General features: G+C 37.9%; 1 protein-coding gene across 1 annotated transcript in view; it reads right to left on the bottom strand.

Annotated features, from left to right (window-relative positions):
• GRM5 (glutamate metabotropic receptor 5) overlaps positions 1–18,723 on the bottom strand; it is a 232,456-nt gene that overhangs the window by 113,237 nt on the left and 100,496 nt on the right. Inside the window, exon 3 of the mRNA XM_041483657.1 lies at positions 13,639–13,888. Within this exon, the coding sequence (XP_041339591.1) occupies positions 13,639–13,888 (250 nt within the window). The remainder of the gene's footprint in view (positions 1–13,638; positions 13,889–18,723) is intronic.

The raw sequence follows: 18,723 nt of genomic DNA, 5'->3' as shown, positions 1-18,723 counted from the left end.
ACAATCAAAGAAAATAAATGGTTTTTGGTATTCCTTACAACTATTGTGCTTGATTTGAAAGTCCCTTAAAATGCCAAAGTTAAATTAGTTTTGTTAAAATAGTTGTGAGAACTACATTCCCAGTGTAATACAACTGTAATGAATTGAATGACAGCGAGGAGAATGCTCACCAAAGAAAAAAAATTAAAAATTAATATAATGGAAAAATTTTCTAGTTGCAAAGGTTTGTAATTTGGGATTGAAACCCATGTAATTTGTAGTAGTCTAGGAATATTTTTTTAATTCTGGAAGTTTCTTTTTTTCAGAACTTTGACAGAACATGTATTATTATAGCTAAAGATTTTTCAGTTCCACTTCTATCAAGATAAAATTTGCATTTTTCTAAAGTGATTATTTTAAAGACAAATAATTTGCAATAAAGTTTCAATAAAGTTTTTGCAGCAATGTCATTAATGAATATTGATCAGCAATTTTTTAAAATAATAATTGATTTCTTTGGAATCAGATGAAGTTTCTGGTTCTTGATCACTGATACAGGTTATAATAAGAAAACAAACATGTACAATCTTAGCAGTTTTTTAGAAAATTAATTTTCAAAAGACAGCAGCTCAAAAATACCCTTGCAGATAATCTGCAGAAGTATACGATTAATCTTAGAAGTAATTTACCTTCTTCTGATAGTAAATTCTTAGTTGTTTACAGCAAATAAAATTTTAATATCACTGCACGAGGCTCTGGATTCTGTTTTAAGAGTCCTGAGGGAGAAGGTCACCATTAAAACTGCTACATATATAGAAGAGAAACCAATCTTAGAAACTATTTTGCAGTGCATCTGGATTCACCTTGGTCTGTCTCTGATAGCTCCCAGACACTAAATCACTAGAAATGTCAGGATTCAAGATCCTTGGACAGAATCAGTGGAGCTGAAATCAAGACCAGGAAACAAATTTATTCCTTGAAATTTCTCCCTTGAAATTTCTCACTAATAACTGTTTTAAACTTTTGAAGTTTGTAGCCTTCAGGATAGTCCTGGCTGGGAATTCCTAAACCTGGAAGAATTTTCAGGCACTTGCTTCCTCAGAGTCAGGGAGAAGCACTAAGTCTGTTTGGCAGGCTGAGCTGTTCCTTGGCACATCTAACTGATAGCTCCTTTTGTAGGTAAAAGGCAGCAGGACCTGCCTCTGAGCACAGAGAGAAGGTGCAAAGGTGTGCAGGAATGGGAATTTACTATGCCATTTCTGGGAAAAAAAGGTGAAGGATTTTCTTTCCTGAACATGTATGAGCTCCTACTCTTGAGTAGATTCTTACCACAGACATACCCTTTTAAAGAACTGATGTCTGATAAACTTGTCCCTGCCTTCACATCTGTCCACACACCTGAATAAAAATGATACCTCTGTTTTCCCAGAAAGGCAATATTCCCATCTGAGAGAGGGATACATTAGTGAAAATTTTATTTTCCCTGATTCTCAGCACACAATGGATGTTTGGAAGTATTCACCCCAAATCTCCAGCGGAGGACAATTTTCCTTACCTGGGACTGAATCACTGTGTACAATGCCTACAACTTGTTACTAGTTATTGGCGTAAGCTCAGGCCAATTTAACACTGACCTTATTTGAGTCTTGTGCTTCTCCATCAGTGCTATACAATGGTCAGAAAGAAAATCTATTTAAATTAGGAATGAAATTATGGTATAAAACCATTGCTGCTTATTTTGGAGAGCAATCTCCTTTTCTCTAATATGCATGACTCAAGGTTCAGACAACACTCATGTCAGAGAACCAAAGAGGATATAGCTTGAGTTCAGGATTAGCATAACTCTTAGAGAAATGCGAGAGTCACCACTTGCTATAAGAAAGCCTCAGATAAAACCAAAACTCTTTCCTTGCCTGAGATCTATGCTCTAACCCTGAGCATTTCAAAGAAGGTATCAATTTTCAGCTGGTCTGTTGGAAACACTTTTCTGCTTTCCTGTGGTTAGGAATTTCTGCACCTCCCAATGAACAATGGACAAAATGCAGGCTCTGTGGTGCCTGCACTATTTCTTTGTTGCAGTTGCTCCTTTGGCCCTGCTGTTTTCAGCTGAGAGAGAGGAGTTAATGCTTTGTTGGACTACAAATCACTTACTCTTCTGGTTACAAGAGCACAGCTAGAATGAAGTAACAAATGGGAGTTTCTCGCTGACAGCAGGTGAAACTGGCATATTAAGTTCAATGTAGTGCAAAATAAGGAGGGACATGATTAGAAAATACTAATTACCTTTACCAACCCTTGTACTGGGAGGTTCCCTGTGACAAGGACTTACTGAGCAGCAAGAAGTAATTAGATTTCTGACAGAGAAATTGCTGCACAAGTAATTAAGCTGTCTATTTTCTTATTGCTAGATAACATCAGTTATATATCTTATAATAAAAAGAAAAAAATGAACATCAAGTTTCTCAAAAATACAGCTAACAGATGACAACTTCAGAAGCAGTTCTGTCATTGATTTTTCTTTTTAAAGACCAAAACCAATTGTGCATTCATTAATGTCTTTTTCTGAAGGCGATTTCAAGTAATGAGCTATCAACAAAACCAGGCAAACAACCTGCAGTTGTCGTTTTGATTTCTTGACGTTGCCTTCCGTGCAAGAGCTTCAAGCTCTTTGTATAAATATCTGGTGTCAGTTCAAGCAGCTAAATAACATTTTTTTGTATATTAATTTTGCTTAAAGCCCCAGAAAATCTCTATTGAGTGTAAAAGTAACATCAATGCCTTTATTTTGTGATGGTCATCATCCTCAACATATTGCTGATTTGACATTATAGTATAGTTTTCCTCATGTCTGAAATTCTCAGCGAAAATCAGATCTTGTGTGGCTAACACGAAATTTTTTTACTCAGGTAGCATGCACATTTGACTATAAGTAAACTGATTTAGCTAAGGCTTGAAACCTTTGAACACATGAAGAGTTTCAGAAATATATTTAATTTACTTTGTTTTAACTCCTAGGATATGAGTAATAATGTTTCTTTTGGTATGCATTGGTAGAATTATATTAAAAAACATATCAGCCAATCATATCTCAAAATAGTCAGCATCCAAGATTAACACTGACTTATGCATATCAGCACTTCAAGACATGGAATGCTTAAAAATGTGCCAGTTAAAATGTACTAAATCACCATGTTTTATAACTGTACATATTCCCAGGACAGAGATGATTTACTCATTATAATTCAGGCAGTCTTTACCTCCTTCAGTGTCACTAACCAACATGAATAAAGGTTGAACAGTATGACCCCTTAGCAAATATAAATTTTATTAACTTTAGCTTCCAAATTAAAATACTGTTCATTTAATCAATTCTGCTATTACACATTTCTAATATGAAAATGATCAACAAAGTTCAGCTTGGGCCTTATTCCTTGGAACAGTACATGGCTTTTTTATCTGGTCTTCTTGAAAGTAGTGTATTCTTGCCATGATTTATAATGCCTTTTCAAGGCAGGAGTGGACTAAATTCCACCAGAATGAGGTTTAGTGAGTTCTGGTACTTCATTCACTATGTCAGCTGCCTTCAGCCTTAACCTCTGGAGAGACAGTGGCTTCACTAGAAACTATCAATTCAGGCATGGTGAGGGGGAAATGTGCTGCTGTGTGTGCTTTGTCACTTTAATAGAGTGATAGAAAAATTAATCACACCACAAGTTTACAAATCAGAAGTTTTTATCACTCCAAGTAATACTCTTCCATAATCACACACCAGTGTTAGTGAGATGGGTTCACCTGTATAAATCTCTGCTGTGTAGGTAATGTTTTTATGTTCAGATCTTCCAGGTATTTGAAGTACAACTAAATCAACTCAAATGTGAAGTTGGAGAAAAAAATCTGCCTGCCTTTCTCAGTCCCACTGTCCTCTAATCACAAAATGGAACACATGTGAAAATAGCTGCAAAGCTGGGACAATTGAACAATTGCTGTCCAAGTAGTCGAATATTTCTTCCCCTTTGTCTGCCACACACTTTTCTGTGGCTTACCTACACAGAGGATCTCTGTAGCTAAGAAACCACAACGTGAACAGAATTGATGGCAAATTTGCCGAGAGAAGAGACAGTTCCTGGACTCTGTGGTTTGGAACAGATTCTCTTTATCAGGACACAGTAACGTGGAGCTACAAATCCTTGGGTCTCCCCCTTTCACAAATATCTTCTCTGCATACAGCTGTGTGTGCGCAGTGAGTCACTAGTCCTGGGTGTAGATTCTGGGATGATGCAGATAAATCAGAAAAATAAAGATTGAAAAGAAGTCATGGAAAATATCATACCCATTTGCTGCAGAGAAAGACAATAGAAAGGAAACAGATCTTAAGTGCTAATCAGTACCTTACTGCAAAGTTCTATTTGTCACGGTGTTAATTTTAGAGGAGAACATTTTTTTTTTTTTTTAATGAAGACAATTTTAGGCTCTCTTAACTTCATTAAACAAAATTCTGTAGCTTTTCTAAAGATCAGAAAATTTCAAGCATAATGCTAGTTTTCATTCTCTTCCAAGTGCCTTTAAATTTTTCTAGGAATATGTACTGGATCACATTTTTCGTTTTAGCTCTAATGTTTTGAAAATTTATATTTTAGCATGTAGCCTGTATCAAATTGTGGGATAACAATGCTGGGGTTTAAGATCTTAATTTATTTTTACCTCTTGAATTTATGTTTTTGCGAAGAAAGCATCCAATCCTTTCTCAAGCTTGAATAAAAAAAAAATTGTTTTCATTGTTCCAAGGGTATTTTTGATTCTTTTTCTTAGAATTCGAAGTCTCTCATTCTCAAAATAGGCTTACATCAGAAAATTCTCTGATTGCTGCCTATCACTCTCAGATAACATATTTGAAGAGAACAGTCTTAAGTCAGCCACCCATAGATGTCTTCCATTCTGAATTTTAATAAGCTGTGAGATAAAGTAGAGCTTCTAAGTCAAATATAAAATCGGAAGCATACATCTTTTGAGTGAGAACAGAGAGTCACCCACAAATACACACCATTTCCTAGCAATGCCTCTGACTTTTACTTTCATGCAGAACTGCAAGCACAGGTCTGTTGGCAATATGGAGTTATTTTTGAGATTGCCACACTGTCTATTTTTCAACCGTGTAGGTCATATGAATTTGTCATTTTGCAATGAAAATAAACCTTATATAATTCTTCAGGATTGTTTGACATTTCTTTTTCTGTACTTTGCCTCGTGTCTCATTTCTGCTGGGATAATAGAGATCTCGTGGTATACCAAAGTGTAAAACCTGTTTTCTGTTCATACTGAAAGTTGTCAAAGCAGAACAAGGGTAAGCATAAGTCTTCAAATATAGAACTTGCGGTCTTAGAAACTGCTCCCTTTGTTCCCATGGGTAGGACAAGGAATAATGGGCTCAAAAGAATTGTAGGTTTGACGTTAGGAAGAGTACAAGGAGTAGTTAAGCTTGGGAAGAAGCAGACTGAGAGTGCTGTGTAATTTTTGTCTTTGAAATACTTTAAAGCAGATGTATCCAAAGATGGATCAAACATGAATTGGTAGAGGTGAACCGGTGCAGAAGTAAAAGACTTGAAGGTGCCACTGTCGTTTTCTACAGTGCTGAGGCACAATTCTATTATTTGACTAACAAAGCTACATTCCTTTGGCTGTTAATGCTAGTTGTGGTGAAAAAGAGCAGACCTTTACTTACATGAAGTAAATAATTCAATTGGACACACGTGATTTGTCATGACAAGATTAGAGGGAAGGGATGTTATCCAGAGTGAATTTTACAGGGATTTGAGAAGCTGACCCACGTGAGCCTCATGAAGGTGAACAAGGCCAAGTACAAGGGGCAATCCCAAACACAAGTACAGGCTGTGCAAAGAATGGATTGAGAGCACACCTGAGGAGAAGAACTAAGGGTTGTTGGTGAATGAGAAGCTCAACATGATCCAGCAGTGAGAACTCCCAGCCCGAAAGTCAGACTCATCATGGGCTGCATTAAAAGAAGTATGCATGAATAAACATGCTGAGGGAAGTGATTCTCCCTCTCCACCCTGCTCTCATGAGACCCTGGACTCCTGCTTCCAGCTCTGGGGTCACAACACAGGCAGGTTGTGACCTTGTTAGAGGGAGTCCTGAGGAGGGCCACAAAGATAACCACAAGGTCTTCCCTCACAAAGACACCGAGAATTCTCCAGGAGAACTTTGCTCCATCCTGGCCTGGTGTCACTTTTTGCCATTCATTTGCTGCTGACCACTCCCAAAAACATCACATTAGTTTGATGGAGCTTTGATCTGACCTGATAGAGTATTTTCTAATGCTACATTTTCAGATGCGTAAAAGGTGTGCTTACTTGCCAATATTCACACCAGGAAATTGTTCATTGTTTGTTTGATGCCACGGTAGACATCCGCCCCCACACTACCACCACCACCCACCCCAAGAAATACATATCATTCCTGAAACAGCAAAATGAAGGCATTCTTCCAAATAGGTGTAGAGCTTACTTCCATCCCCACTACCTGATCTACATTAGTGACTGCAAAATTGGACAGCAAGGTGCAATATTTAGTAGAACCAGGTCAGATAGGTGCCAAGAAAAAAAAAATAAAGGCATACAAGAAAGTTTAAAAATTCAGGCAGATTGGTTTGCTTTTAGTGTACGTGTTTGATGTGTTTGCCTCACTTGTCTCCGTAAAATCCTCCAGCATAGCTTGTGGGGTCTGAACCATAGCAAGGAAATTATGCATTTTTCAATCATTGCACAAACAGCCTTGACGAACCAGTTCACTGCTTCCATCTGCAGCAGGACCCTGCTGCTGTTGTTCACCCTGAGGGTTTCTGAGCCATGAGGCTGCCTCAAATGGAGACCACATAGCTCCTGCTCAAAACCAAGTTATTCCTTACCCTCTAGTCTGCTTTATTTGTAAAGGCTCTGTTTGGATATAGGAGGGAAGACAACTTTTCACTTCCCTAATTTCTTTTACAGCTCTAGAAAGAAAACCTTTGTTTTGCTGTTAAGTTCCTGGGTTTTTTGGGCAGCAATGAAGATTCTGATTTAATGTTGCTATTTACAGTGCATTTAATTACTAGATATACAATGATACCTGCTTTCTTGGGCTACACATTGATGCCTGAACAGGAGAACAGAGATAAATAATGAGTGGGCAGCAGATAGATGTCTTAGAGAAAACAGCTTTCAGGCGAGGCTTCATCAGACTCCTACCTACTGTGGATTGAAGAAAAAGGATCTGACTGTCCATATAGGCTGGGATTGCACAATTTTACTCTAAAAGTACTTTTTCACCTGCTTGTTTTGGAGGAAAGATCTGCACATTTGTATTGCATTTATCTTCCACAACTTTGTTGCAGGTTAGGCAGTAAGAAGTATTCTAGATAGAAGTATTTTTTCTGATTAATACTTCCCCAAAGTAGCAGAAACAACCAAAAATTAATCTACAGCACATTTCAGGTCTACAAAATTTCATATCCGAATTTATTTTACAAGAATTTCTTCACCAGTTGGACTTGTACAAAGACAGAAAAGGCATGTGAATCCACAGCACACAGCATACTTTCTGGAAGGAAATCAGTACATCCTTTACAGTGAGATCTTTTTTCATCCAACAAACACTTTTTGAAACCTCACAAAAGATTTCTTTTTAAACTGTTAAAAAGAACTCACTTCCCTCAGATCATCTATCTTGCTTTAATTTTCCTTTGGCTATAGTTGCCCTTTTTAGTTGCTAACCAGCTTTTTTCATATATATTGCTGAGTTTCCTATCAGCTGAATTACTTTGGGGATTTCCTGGAACTAATTCTTCTCCACGTTTTATTCTCTCTTATCTTCATTTCGACTACATACCTTCTACTTAGCTCATTTGCTGCAATATTTCTTAGAATCAATAACAATTTCCCCCAGTCCATCTCCTCAGGAGCTAAGCAGATATCTTATTAGGAGAGGTGATTTGTGGTAAAGGATGTCTGTGTTGTTCTGAGAAGAATGGGCACTGCTTCCATGGTCCTTCTGCCCTCTTGCAGAGCCTCACTTGAATTGCTTGTGATCATCACACTGCTAGAAGTGGTGTCCTGCCCTTACCCATCTTCATCTGGACACGCTCTGCAGCCATGGCATGCTTCAGAGGCATGGCCCGAGGCATCCCAAGGCACAGACCTCACATATCACAGAACAGAGTGAATCCTGGAAATGCAGGAGCTGGTTTTTCATCTTTGCAAGGACATTACAGCACACAGACATCAAGTCCTGACTACTTCAAAGAAGATAGAAACTCTGAGGGATGCCCTGCAGCTCTAGATTTCTCATTAATTTGCTGTACATATTGCAGCCAAGTCGCAGTTTTCTACTATTTCTGTAAATCCCGGCCAAGTATCTAAGAGTCATGTAGAGATTAAATCAGACTCATGAATTTTGGCCATATTTCTTCAGCTGGACAGCTGAAAATCAGAATCAGTCCTAGAGCCTAAGGACATATTTCCATCTCTGCTAAATTTTTTTTATTCATTGTGCATAATTTTGTCTTTTAATACAACAGAAAAACTGGATAATTTTAATTAACTCTTTTTTTAAAAATCAGATATGATAGTGAATACAGTAGTAAACCTGCATCACCATATGCATAGGTGAACATATGATGCAAATGGAAGTCACAGTTATTTCTTGAAGATGAATACTCCTTGTGGAATGTCATTTGGAAGCTGGAGACACTAACCAAGTAATTTTTATCTTTATATGTATCTACTTTCCCTTTAGAATCTTAGAATTGTTAAGATTGAAAAAGACCTTAAGGATTATCAAGTCCAACTGTTCACCACTAAACCATGTCTCCAAGTGCCACATGCACATTGAACATGTCCAAGGATCATAATTTCACCACTTCCCTCGGCAGGGAATTGTTCCAACACCTGACCATTCCAATATCCTTGTCCTTTCCCTTCTCCTTTAGGTAGGAAAAGTCTGACTGTCTTGCACTTGGGATCACAAATTCTTTGCAAAATTTCTGTCTTTTCTTTTTAGGTTGGTACAATAACTATTTTCTGATAATAAATTAATCAACCAGAGGAAGTTTTCTTGTCTAGAGGTAAAAGACATATAGTGACTGCATCCATGAGTCTTGATGTTCTTCTACCCCAAAACAGAGTACCTATGCCCCAGCTGCTTCTTGGCAATAATCCCTTGGTAAATGCTGTCACCAACACCATGCACAGTCCCATCTCGAAAGTGTTAATTGATATATAAGATAAAATAATTCCAGCAAGCAAAAAAAGAATGTAATTATTCAGTGCTGTGGTAGCATTTTCAAAATCCATATAATTTAGGACAGTAATAGTCAATATTCATAATTTCTGTTGCAACTAATAGTTTCTATTTTATTATGAAAAATCATGTGACCTAGCACTAAGATACTTAGTCATTCTGAGACAAGTTTTGGAATTCCTGCAGCTGAAAGGCTTCAAATAAAACTATCAGTGTAGAGAATTATCACAGACACTTTGTCCAAAGATCAGAAACTAGGAGTCAAGAGGAGCAGGATGAAGGTAGGTATACAATACAAAAGAAAATTTCAGCTGTTGGGCCTGAATATTACATAAAATGAGGAACAGCTGGAAATCATGTACAACAAAGCTGGTTTTATCTACACAATTAATATTCCATGGTTCCTTCTGAAATTTCTTTCAAAGTTATTCTGCTATGTGAATGTATTATTTATTCTCAAATGAATTTATCTGTAAGGATATCTCCTGGCATATGACCTGTGGATGACAGAAGCAGTGAAGACAAACAGGTGAAGCCTAGTGTCCATATCTCGAGTTGAGTAACGGTTAAGTTAAAATAATATTTTTTTCTCATTTGAAAGTCAACACACTCACCTTTGCATTTGAGGTTAAGTCCAATTCTTCAAGATGCATGAGGTAAATATTTCCCAAGCACTTAAAATGTTTTCCATGAATCAAAAATCTCTGGAATGTTACAATCACTAATGACATGCCACCTTGCATATCTGTCACAAGCAGGCAATGCAGTTTCAGAAACTGCATAGTAGGTCAAGAGTGAAGAGTTTATTGAAAGGTATCTTTTTCCTCCCCTTGGGGCTGTAAAGGGAATTTATGTGATATGCATTCCTCTTGGCCAATCCATTTTCTGTTTATCTGAGCATAAAACAGATGCTGTGAGAAATCCATAGCTTAAAAAAATCCCAATATTTTTGCAAGGCTTTGTATTGAAAATATTAGGGATTAATCCAAATTAAAAATGGACCATAAAGGAAAGCGAAGAGGAAATGGAAATGTTGATTAATTTATTGTTTCCCATAAAGCTACGGTGTGGCTTTGTGACTTTAGTTCTTTCTGTTTGGAAAGAACTAAATTCACTTTTGGAAAAGAAACAAAATAATTCTCCACTTAACAAAACAACAGGGAAGAATTTTTGGGGGAACAAAATAGTATCCATTAGTACATGTACTTTCCTGTAAGCCCATGGCATTCCAGTGAACAGCACTCACTACACTTGGAATGCCCTTTTATAACCTTCTCAGCTGAATGGGTAACCCAGAGCAACTCCAGGATTAGACGAGGAATGAAAGTATAAATCTTATCCTCGTCCATTTTCCTGCATAGAATTGCAAGAAAAGTTAGTTTCATGAGCCTTCTTTAATTTCAGATGTAGCTCTTTCCCCTTAGAGCACTCTGAACCATCTGTTCTTCTCAAAATCTTGCCTACTGTCTTTTCCCCCTACAAATGATGCACAAAAAGGTCTCCAGTACAATCTACTTGTATGAGATCTGGGTTTGTACCGGTGTCACATCCATCCCCGGTGAGTGCCTTAGATTGTTCTCTACAGAACCAACCAACAACCCTAGCTTCAACAGGTAAATATTCACAGACAACAGAGCCAAACAGTCAGAAACCAAAAGAGCACACAGTACATCAAGGTCCTGGAAAACAGATCTTAAAATCCCTACAGGAACACAGATTATCACTGGACAATGATATCACTGTTTTATACCCCATCTGTGTCAAGAAGTTCTTTCAAGTTCTCTGTTTTTTCTGTTGCTTTTTTCTTTTGTCTCTGCCTCAAAACCTAGAGATTATCCCATAGTGGAAGGAGAACATTTTCACAAGAGTGAACATTTTTGCAGAACCTTGTTACTCCACAACTTCCCACACCATACACATGATTCTTGCTGCATGGCAGAAACATAAAACACTGCTCTACAGACTAAGCACAACAAAGCCTAAAAAAAGTCCTCAGCTGGCAAAATTAGTTAGCTTTTGTTTGTTTATTCTTTTGGTTTATTTTTCCCTGGCTTACAGATGATTTTGATATCAAATTGGAAACAAATCTATTGAAAAATACTGGATGCTCCAAGATCCTTGGGATCTCTGAAGTTCAGAGCCAAATGTAGAGAGACTATATCTCTCCAGCCATCCTTGTCTGACGCAGCAGTTACTGTCTGGGGACATATTAACCTCTGTCTGAGTAGCCACTTCTCAGCCATTACCGTGGAATCTCTGGTAATAAATTAAACGGATAGACAAAAATCTCTACACTTTCATTTTTCTTTCTTTGTAAACACTTCCAGTTCATGCTGCATTTTTCACAACTAAATTGTGTAGTACTGCCACAGGCATGGATGCACCCCAAATGGTCAGGTACAATAAAGGATTTTTGCTTCAATTGGAAAGACTTAACAGTGTAGGCTTCTAATAGAAGCTATCACTTTCAATTTACCCAATGGAAGTAAATAACAAATTTCTTATTATAGTTACTCATGACAATTCCCACTGCAGCTAGAAACAGGTATTTTTCACAAAGAAACAAAACAAAACAAACAAAGACTTGAAGCAAAGCCTCAAAGGCTGTTCTCTTTAGACCTTGCTTTTTTTTGAAGAGATAATCTGAATTGCTCTGCTCTTGCTCACAATCAGCAATTCCGGAAGTCCTTATTCATAAAAGCATCTCAGAGGGCTAAATTTAGCATTTGTACATAAATCCCATCAAAAATTATGTACAGTTTGGAGTCTGGAGTAGTTAAGGGCCAACATATTTTTTTTAAAAACAATGCTTATATGCTTCTAAATTTGAGTACTGCTGCAGATAGTTAATAATTTCTTGTATTTAGGACGGAAGAAGATAGCAAACATCCTATGGCATGAGATTCAGCTAGAGATAGTGGAGGTGGCATTTGCTCTAATCTGCTCTATACAACTGACAAGTAGACTTTTCCGCAAAAGGTAGTGATCAAGAGAGTCTTTGTACAAGCCCTTTTCTAGAATATGATTTCTCTGAGCTGCTTGAAATATTCACATTACAAACAAGTGACCTGAAGTCCTATTTTGCTCAATTAACTATAAAGCAAATACTGATGGCTACATGGAAGTGTCTAAATTATAGACATCTATAAATCTTCATGTGGATTTCACCTTGAGGATTGTGATTCCTTTGGGTATCTGTCTATAAAAGGACCAAGACAGTCCATGGAAGTCCGTACAGATAAAATGTATTTGAAAAGAAGGATGGAGACAGTTGCCATGTATCAGAGAAAGAATAAAAAAATTCCCATCTGAAAATGCCAAAATGTAGGCTGATGTCAAATAGTAAGGGCAGAGACAAGAGCCACAGTTTTTGCCTATTTGCTTTCCCCTTTGCACAAGGGGGGAGGGCAGCTGTGTGCAACAGGACAGACTGGGAACTGAGGCTGGTGTCCTTCCAGTTGGACAGACTCAGTCTCCCAGCTGCCAAGAAAGTCCCTGAAAATTTTCCTGGAGGTCTTACCATGACTTCTCCTTTCACTGACCCCATTTTACTTGTCTTCCTGTAGGGTTCATGCTTGGGGCAACAACAGGTCATCCTTCTAATAATGCACTGAAAAGGCAGTGAGTTACACTTGTTGACTACCAGTATACTCCATTTTGTTTTCAATGCATCGTTTTTCCTGTCTTGTTTAGGATCCATTTGTTGAATAAGGGGAAAATGTAAAGATCCCTTTAGATTCACATCAATTATTACTTCTCTGCTTACGAGCCCAGGATCTTTTCCTTCTGGATGAACACACACTAAGTGACTTTTCCTTTCTTCCTTTGGCAGTCAGGAAAAGAAACACTGATACAATTGAGCTAAGAGAAAGGATTACCTATATATTGCCCTTAGGACAGTAAGTACATCAGCACATTGGCTCAGGATAAAAAGGTGGCAGTTAACAAACTTTGCTTCTTCAGGAAGTTCTGTTTCAGGTACACCCAGAGGCCACATCAGCAATCCTTAGCACAGAGTTACTGGAACAAGACACAGCTTCAGGCTGTATATGTACACAATGCATTGAAAGTGCAGTGAATAAAACAGGTTATATAGATCAAAGATTTTTGTGCCAGCTTCCCCTTACTCATTGCTGCTAGGAATGGCCAAGCATACTTGTGTTTGCCTGACACGTCATGAGAATGATGCATGTCTTTGTAGAGTTTGTACTACTATGACATTACTTCCTATCTTTTAGATATGCACAGGTATAGGAGAGGCCACGAATCTGTGAACTATATGCCTCTTGTCCAGAAAATGGGATAATTTTCTTTTTTTTTTGCCCTGCTGACTGAAACGGCAGGCTGTAACTGCACAGTGTTACTCACCTGCCTAGCAGCAAAAACTCTCCAGCGAGTCCCAGGCGCCGCATGGCCATCAAGAGACCTCTCACAGTCATGCCTTCACAGAAGCAGGCGACCACTCTTGCCTTGGGCAGGTGGCTCCGAAGCTTTCGCAGCAGCTTGTCAAAGCTCTGCTCGCCAGCATTGCTGTAGATCTTGTAGGAGTGTGCAATGCAGATCCCTTCCTTGGCTGCCATGTCTTTGAAAGCTTCCATTCCACTTTCACCATAGTTTCCTAAATACAAACAGAAACACAAATGCGTATATTAAAATCTGTAACAGCTTTACTTCCTTGAGAAACATCAGATATTTTAAATGTGTTATGTGTCTGCAGGGAGATCACTGTACCAATCTTAACAATATCACTTTAATCCTTTAATTAATCAGTTTTTCAAGACCAGGTCAACAAATTTTCTTGGAAAATTCACTGCTCTTCAAAAGACCGTATCTCTGCTTAAACCAAAAGCTGTTGTGCACTTCACTACCTGTGAGGATCTGGTCCGCAATGTGTACAATGGTGTACAATTGTGTACAAATGGCAATCCCTTCTGATTCTCTTAAACTGACTAAATGTGGCCAAATGCTCTGTGATTTACTTCAGTAAATTAAAAAAAAAAATGTTGAGAATTAATTTTAGGTGTCATATTTTAAATATATGCAAAAAAAAAAAAACCCTCATAACATCATCTAATTGCAATCTGAGAAGCAATATTTTTTTCTAGTTAGAGTGAAAAGTAAAATTTGTTTTGTTGAAGTAAAAACTTCTACTGAAGAATGAATAATAAAATTGAGGGTTAACATTACAGGGATCCCTAGAGCACAGATTAACTCAATGTGCTTTAATATTTTTCTAGGTTTTTTTCCCCTGTTTGTTCTGAATTAAATTTCTACCAGTGGGAAAAACTTCATATTTTCTTTCAGTATCTTCTTCCTCTATGGGGATAAACTGGTAATAGATATCAATAGACAGATACCTTTTTTCCTTTATTCTGTCTCACCACAGAAACTTTCTTCACTGCCAGGCCTACATAAAAGTCACAGTGCTTAAACAGTGGAGGTACTGATACCACTGACAGTCATCTGACCAGGACTGTGTGTCTGCTTCCCTGTGCTCTTCCATCTGGCTGCTGAAATCTGTTTCATGTCTCATTTAAACAAGAAGGTTTCAGAGGCAGGAAATCTTTCTGAAAAGTAATGTCTTAAACCCTCAGTAATATTCCACAGAAATACAATCAGTTAATTAGTTAATAAAACTGTGACTGTCAAGTGATGATGTTGCAAGAAACCACTGATCCTTCACAAATTTGTTAGCTTGCAAATGGAAGAATCTGTAAGAAAAATTTTCTCTCTTACCAGCAGAATTACAAGTACACAGGAGCACTGACAGTGAAAATGCATGCAAAGCAGTGAGGATCAGACATGGATTTGGACTGTTGTCTTTTTTTTTTTTTTTTTTACTTTGGACATTGGAGCCATTGAGAAGTCATCTTGCCCACCTGAGGAGTCATTCCTATCACTCTGGTTCTACAGCTCAGAGGCTTTGTTATACTCGGTGCTGAATATGAATGTAAAAGCAGTGCTCAGTTTCAGAATCTTACCATCCAAATAGTCAAAAGAGGCAAAGAACAAGAAGACAGGAAGTAACATTATTTTCCTTTCACACCAGGAATTAATCACTGAGAACTTGAGACTACTAAATTTCCAAATTGCACCCAGCCAGAACGGCAACCTGAATGCAGGTCTCTCTACCTGAAGGGACTTTCATTTCCTTCCTTGCTGTGATTAGGCCTAATGGAAACCACATTACTATGCAAAATGTGGAGGGACAAAATGTCATTTAAACTCAGTTGTTGCAGTGCTTCCTGAGAGCAGTAAATCAGGAGTCCAGTGCTTACCCTTGTGTCATGCCCTTAGGGCAAACTGTGTTTCCAGTGGTACATGAGCATCAAGTGATTCCCATGGGATGCTGAAACAGTTCATCTAGAGGTCAAAACCATGGTGTCTCATGAAATATGTATTATAGCTGCCAAAGTCAGCCAGAAGGAAAAATTGGGGTCAATCATATTTAACTCCAAGCAGACACAGAGGTCTTCAAAAATAAAATTAAGCCATCTGACAGGAAAAAAACTACTTTGTCTGAAATTATTTTCATTTGGTTCATTCTGGATCAACATTAAATATTCTATTTCACTTTTCCTAACAGAAGATGAAAAGAACAAGGAACCATTGTCAATCTTGCCATAGAAGATGTAAGTTTGAGGAAAAACTATATATCTCAATGTGCTGGTTTTGGTTGTGGTAGAGTTAATTTTCTTCACAGTAGTTAGTATAGTGCTATGTTTTGGATGTGTGCTGAACACAGGGTTGATAACATAGAAATGCTTTGCTGCTGAGCAGGGTTTACACAGAGACAAGGCCTTTTCTACTTTTCATGCTCTCATGCTGGGGAGGAAGGTGGGGGTATATGGGAGGCTGGGAGGAGACAGAGCTGGGACAGATGACCCCAGCTGATCCAAGGGATATTCCAGACCATGTGGCATCATGCTCAGTACATAAAGTTTGGGGAAGAAGAAAGGGAGGAATGTTTGAAATGATGGTGTTTGTTTTCTCAAATAGTCATTACACGTGATGTGGCCCAGATCTCCTAGAGACAGCTGAACACTTCATGAGAAGCAGTGATTTAATTCCTTGTTTGCTTTACTTGTGTGCACAGTTTTCCTTTACCTATTTAACTGTCTTTATCTTAAACCATCTCTGCTAGTAGGAGAGTGAGAGGCTGCCTGGTGCTTTGTTGCTAGCTGGGGATAAATTATGACACCCAAAGATCTTCAGACATCTGTAGATCTCATTCTCTGTCAAAAAACACTCAGAGGAAAATTCCCAGCTAGGTCTAGTTTACTTAGTTCTTTACAGAACTGCATATCTTCTGTGTTGCAAATACTGCAGTATTTGTCTGAAACTGCTATAAGCATTCAAATTGTTATCCTCAAGCTTGGTATAAAGTTGAGAATAGGTTTAATTACTGTACGGAAAAATAACAGGTGTTTTAGAGAGCACAAAGTGCATTAACTCCTTTCCAATCCCATAAAACCTGCTCGAGCACAAACACCATGGTTTCATCAAGCATCAAGGCAGGGACATTTTATGAAACCATACAAAAAGTTATGTGTCATCCAAAAGCATAGGAAACATATTAAACTACCAGGGGTGCTAAGGAAAACGTTATGTTCTTAACATTTGGAGGAAAATACATCCTGGCAGTCCAAATCTGAGAGTCACTGAGGTCTCCAGCTGGGAAAACTACAGCTCTGTGACACAAGCTCAAGGGAAATTTGATAAAAACAGAAAGGAGTTTTGCTTCAAGACATTCATACAAATACACCAGTGGTGCTCTTGCCTTGCTGATTAAACTCTATGCAATTAATTATTCATAGTGAATTCTCCTGTTGTGCAAGTGTTTTGATGAGGTATGTATGTCTTTTATGAGCTATACTATGGGGATAATGAACACACCTTGATGGAAAAAGGAAACCTTTTCTTTTAGATTTTTTTTTTGCACCATATATTAGTAAAAATTTGATCTGGGCTCTCTTTCTTTCTGAATAAAACATGTATGTGCATAAACATATACATGTAGCATGGAAGAAATAAGAGTGGGAAAGCAGGTAAGGTACATTCTGTCATGTCCTTGAGGGTGAGATATAAGGTTCACAGTGGAAGAGAATCTCCATGCTTTCTGTATGGAACTGGCCTCCTCAAGGACATGATTCTTCAGTATATCTATAGCAGTACTACCAAAACTGCCACAGCAAGAGCAGGTTTCCTCCAATGGGGCAGTTCCCACTGTTCAGCCAAGTCTATGACACAAGAAAAAGGATATAGAGGCTTCAGGATTTGCACAAATGGATGGACAATGGAGATGTCTTATGCAGCTTGTAGTTTCACTTCCAAATGGAAATTAATTCAGAACTCCTTAGCTGGAAACAAACTAACATTTTTTGGTGAGTCCCGTATGACGAAAGTTGCCTCCATCCTGGGAATTCATCCATGTATCTATTTTGTTTCCACTTCTAAATTTAAAGAAAATTCTCAAGGAAATGTTCAACAGAAGGGAGGGATTGATTTACTCTAACTTTTTAAATTCCAGTTCATCAGAAAAGACTTCACAAACAACAGAAGCTGGAGCTCAAGTATGGTGAATTTAAATTCGGCTCCTCTTGCCCCACCAAACTCCACCTCCATTTCAGTATTTGGAAACTGGCACCTTTATAGTGCTACTGGTTCTGCTGGAGGGCGTACCACAGTTTTTTAGTGAATGTTCCTGTCCTCTTGAAACTTTATCTGTGGTACTGTAATCAGAGCTATTAGCACTAGATGGCTTTTGTAAATGTGTCCTCTTGGCAACAAGTGGTAGCTGGGTTCTTCTAAAATACTGGCCTGGATCCTGCATGCTGCCTACCTGAACACCTGGCCCTAAGCCCAGTCAAAAGCTACTTCCATATGTCTCTTCATGTTTTTTCAAAAAAACAATTACATCATTGTGCGAAAGACTTGTCCCTGCTGCAGAGTTGGAATTTTGTTCAAAACTCAAGCATATGTGTCCCCACCTACAGTCTAACTATAACAATCTGTTGGTTCCACTTCCCATGAATCAGTACTAGAAACTATTAAGAAGCTTAAAAAGAACAGATTGTGCTTTTTTTCCAGATTATGCTTAATATAGTACAGCACATAATAATACTTCAATCTGATAGAAAAGGGTCAGGCAAACTGCAGGCAGCCTTTGCTTCCCCTCCTGCCCAGCAATTGAGCCAATTAAACTACCTAACCATTAACCATTAAGATGTTATGTGCATTACACAGCAAAAAAAAAAAAAAAAAAAAAAAAAAAAAGTTCTAATTCTTAAAATATTTAGTAAAAAGTATTAACATCTGCCCTATCAGATTAAAGATTATCAATAGGAGGTGAAAAGTCTCTACTGTCAAATGGAAGATCAAATTACATTTTCTCCTGGTCAGGAATTTTTGGGATGTCATGTATGCCTTTTTTGCATAAAAGAACTTTTTTTA

This window comes from Pyrgilauda ruficollis, unplaced genomic scaffold (assembly GCF_017590135.1).
Source record: "Pyrgilauda ruficollis isolate IOZ18807 unplaced genomic scaffold, ASM1759013v1 scaffold60, whole genome shotgun sequence".
NCBI lineage: Eukaryota > Metazoa > Chordata > Aves > Passeriformes > Passeridae > Pyrgilauda > Pyrgilauda ruficollis.
The sequence above is the reverse complement of the archived record's forward strand: the minus strand, read 5'-3'. Positions and strand labels throughout refer to the sequence as shown.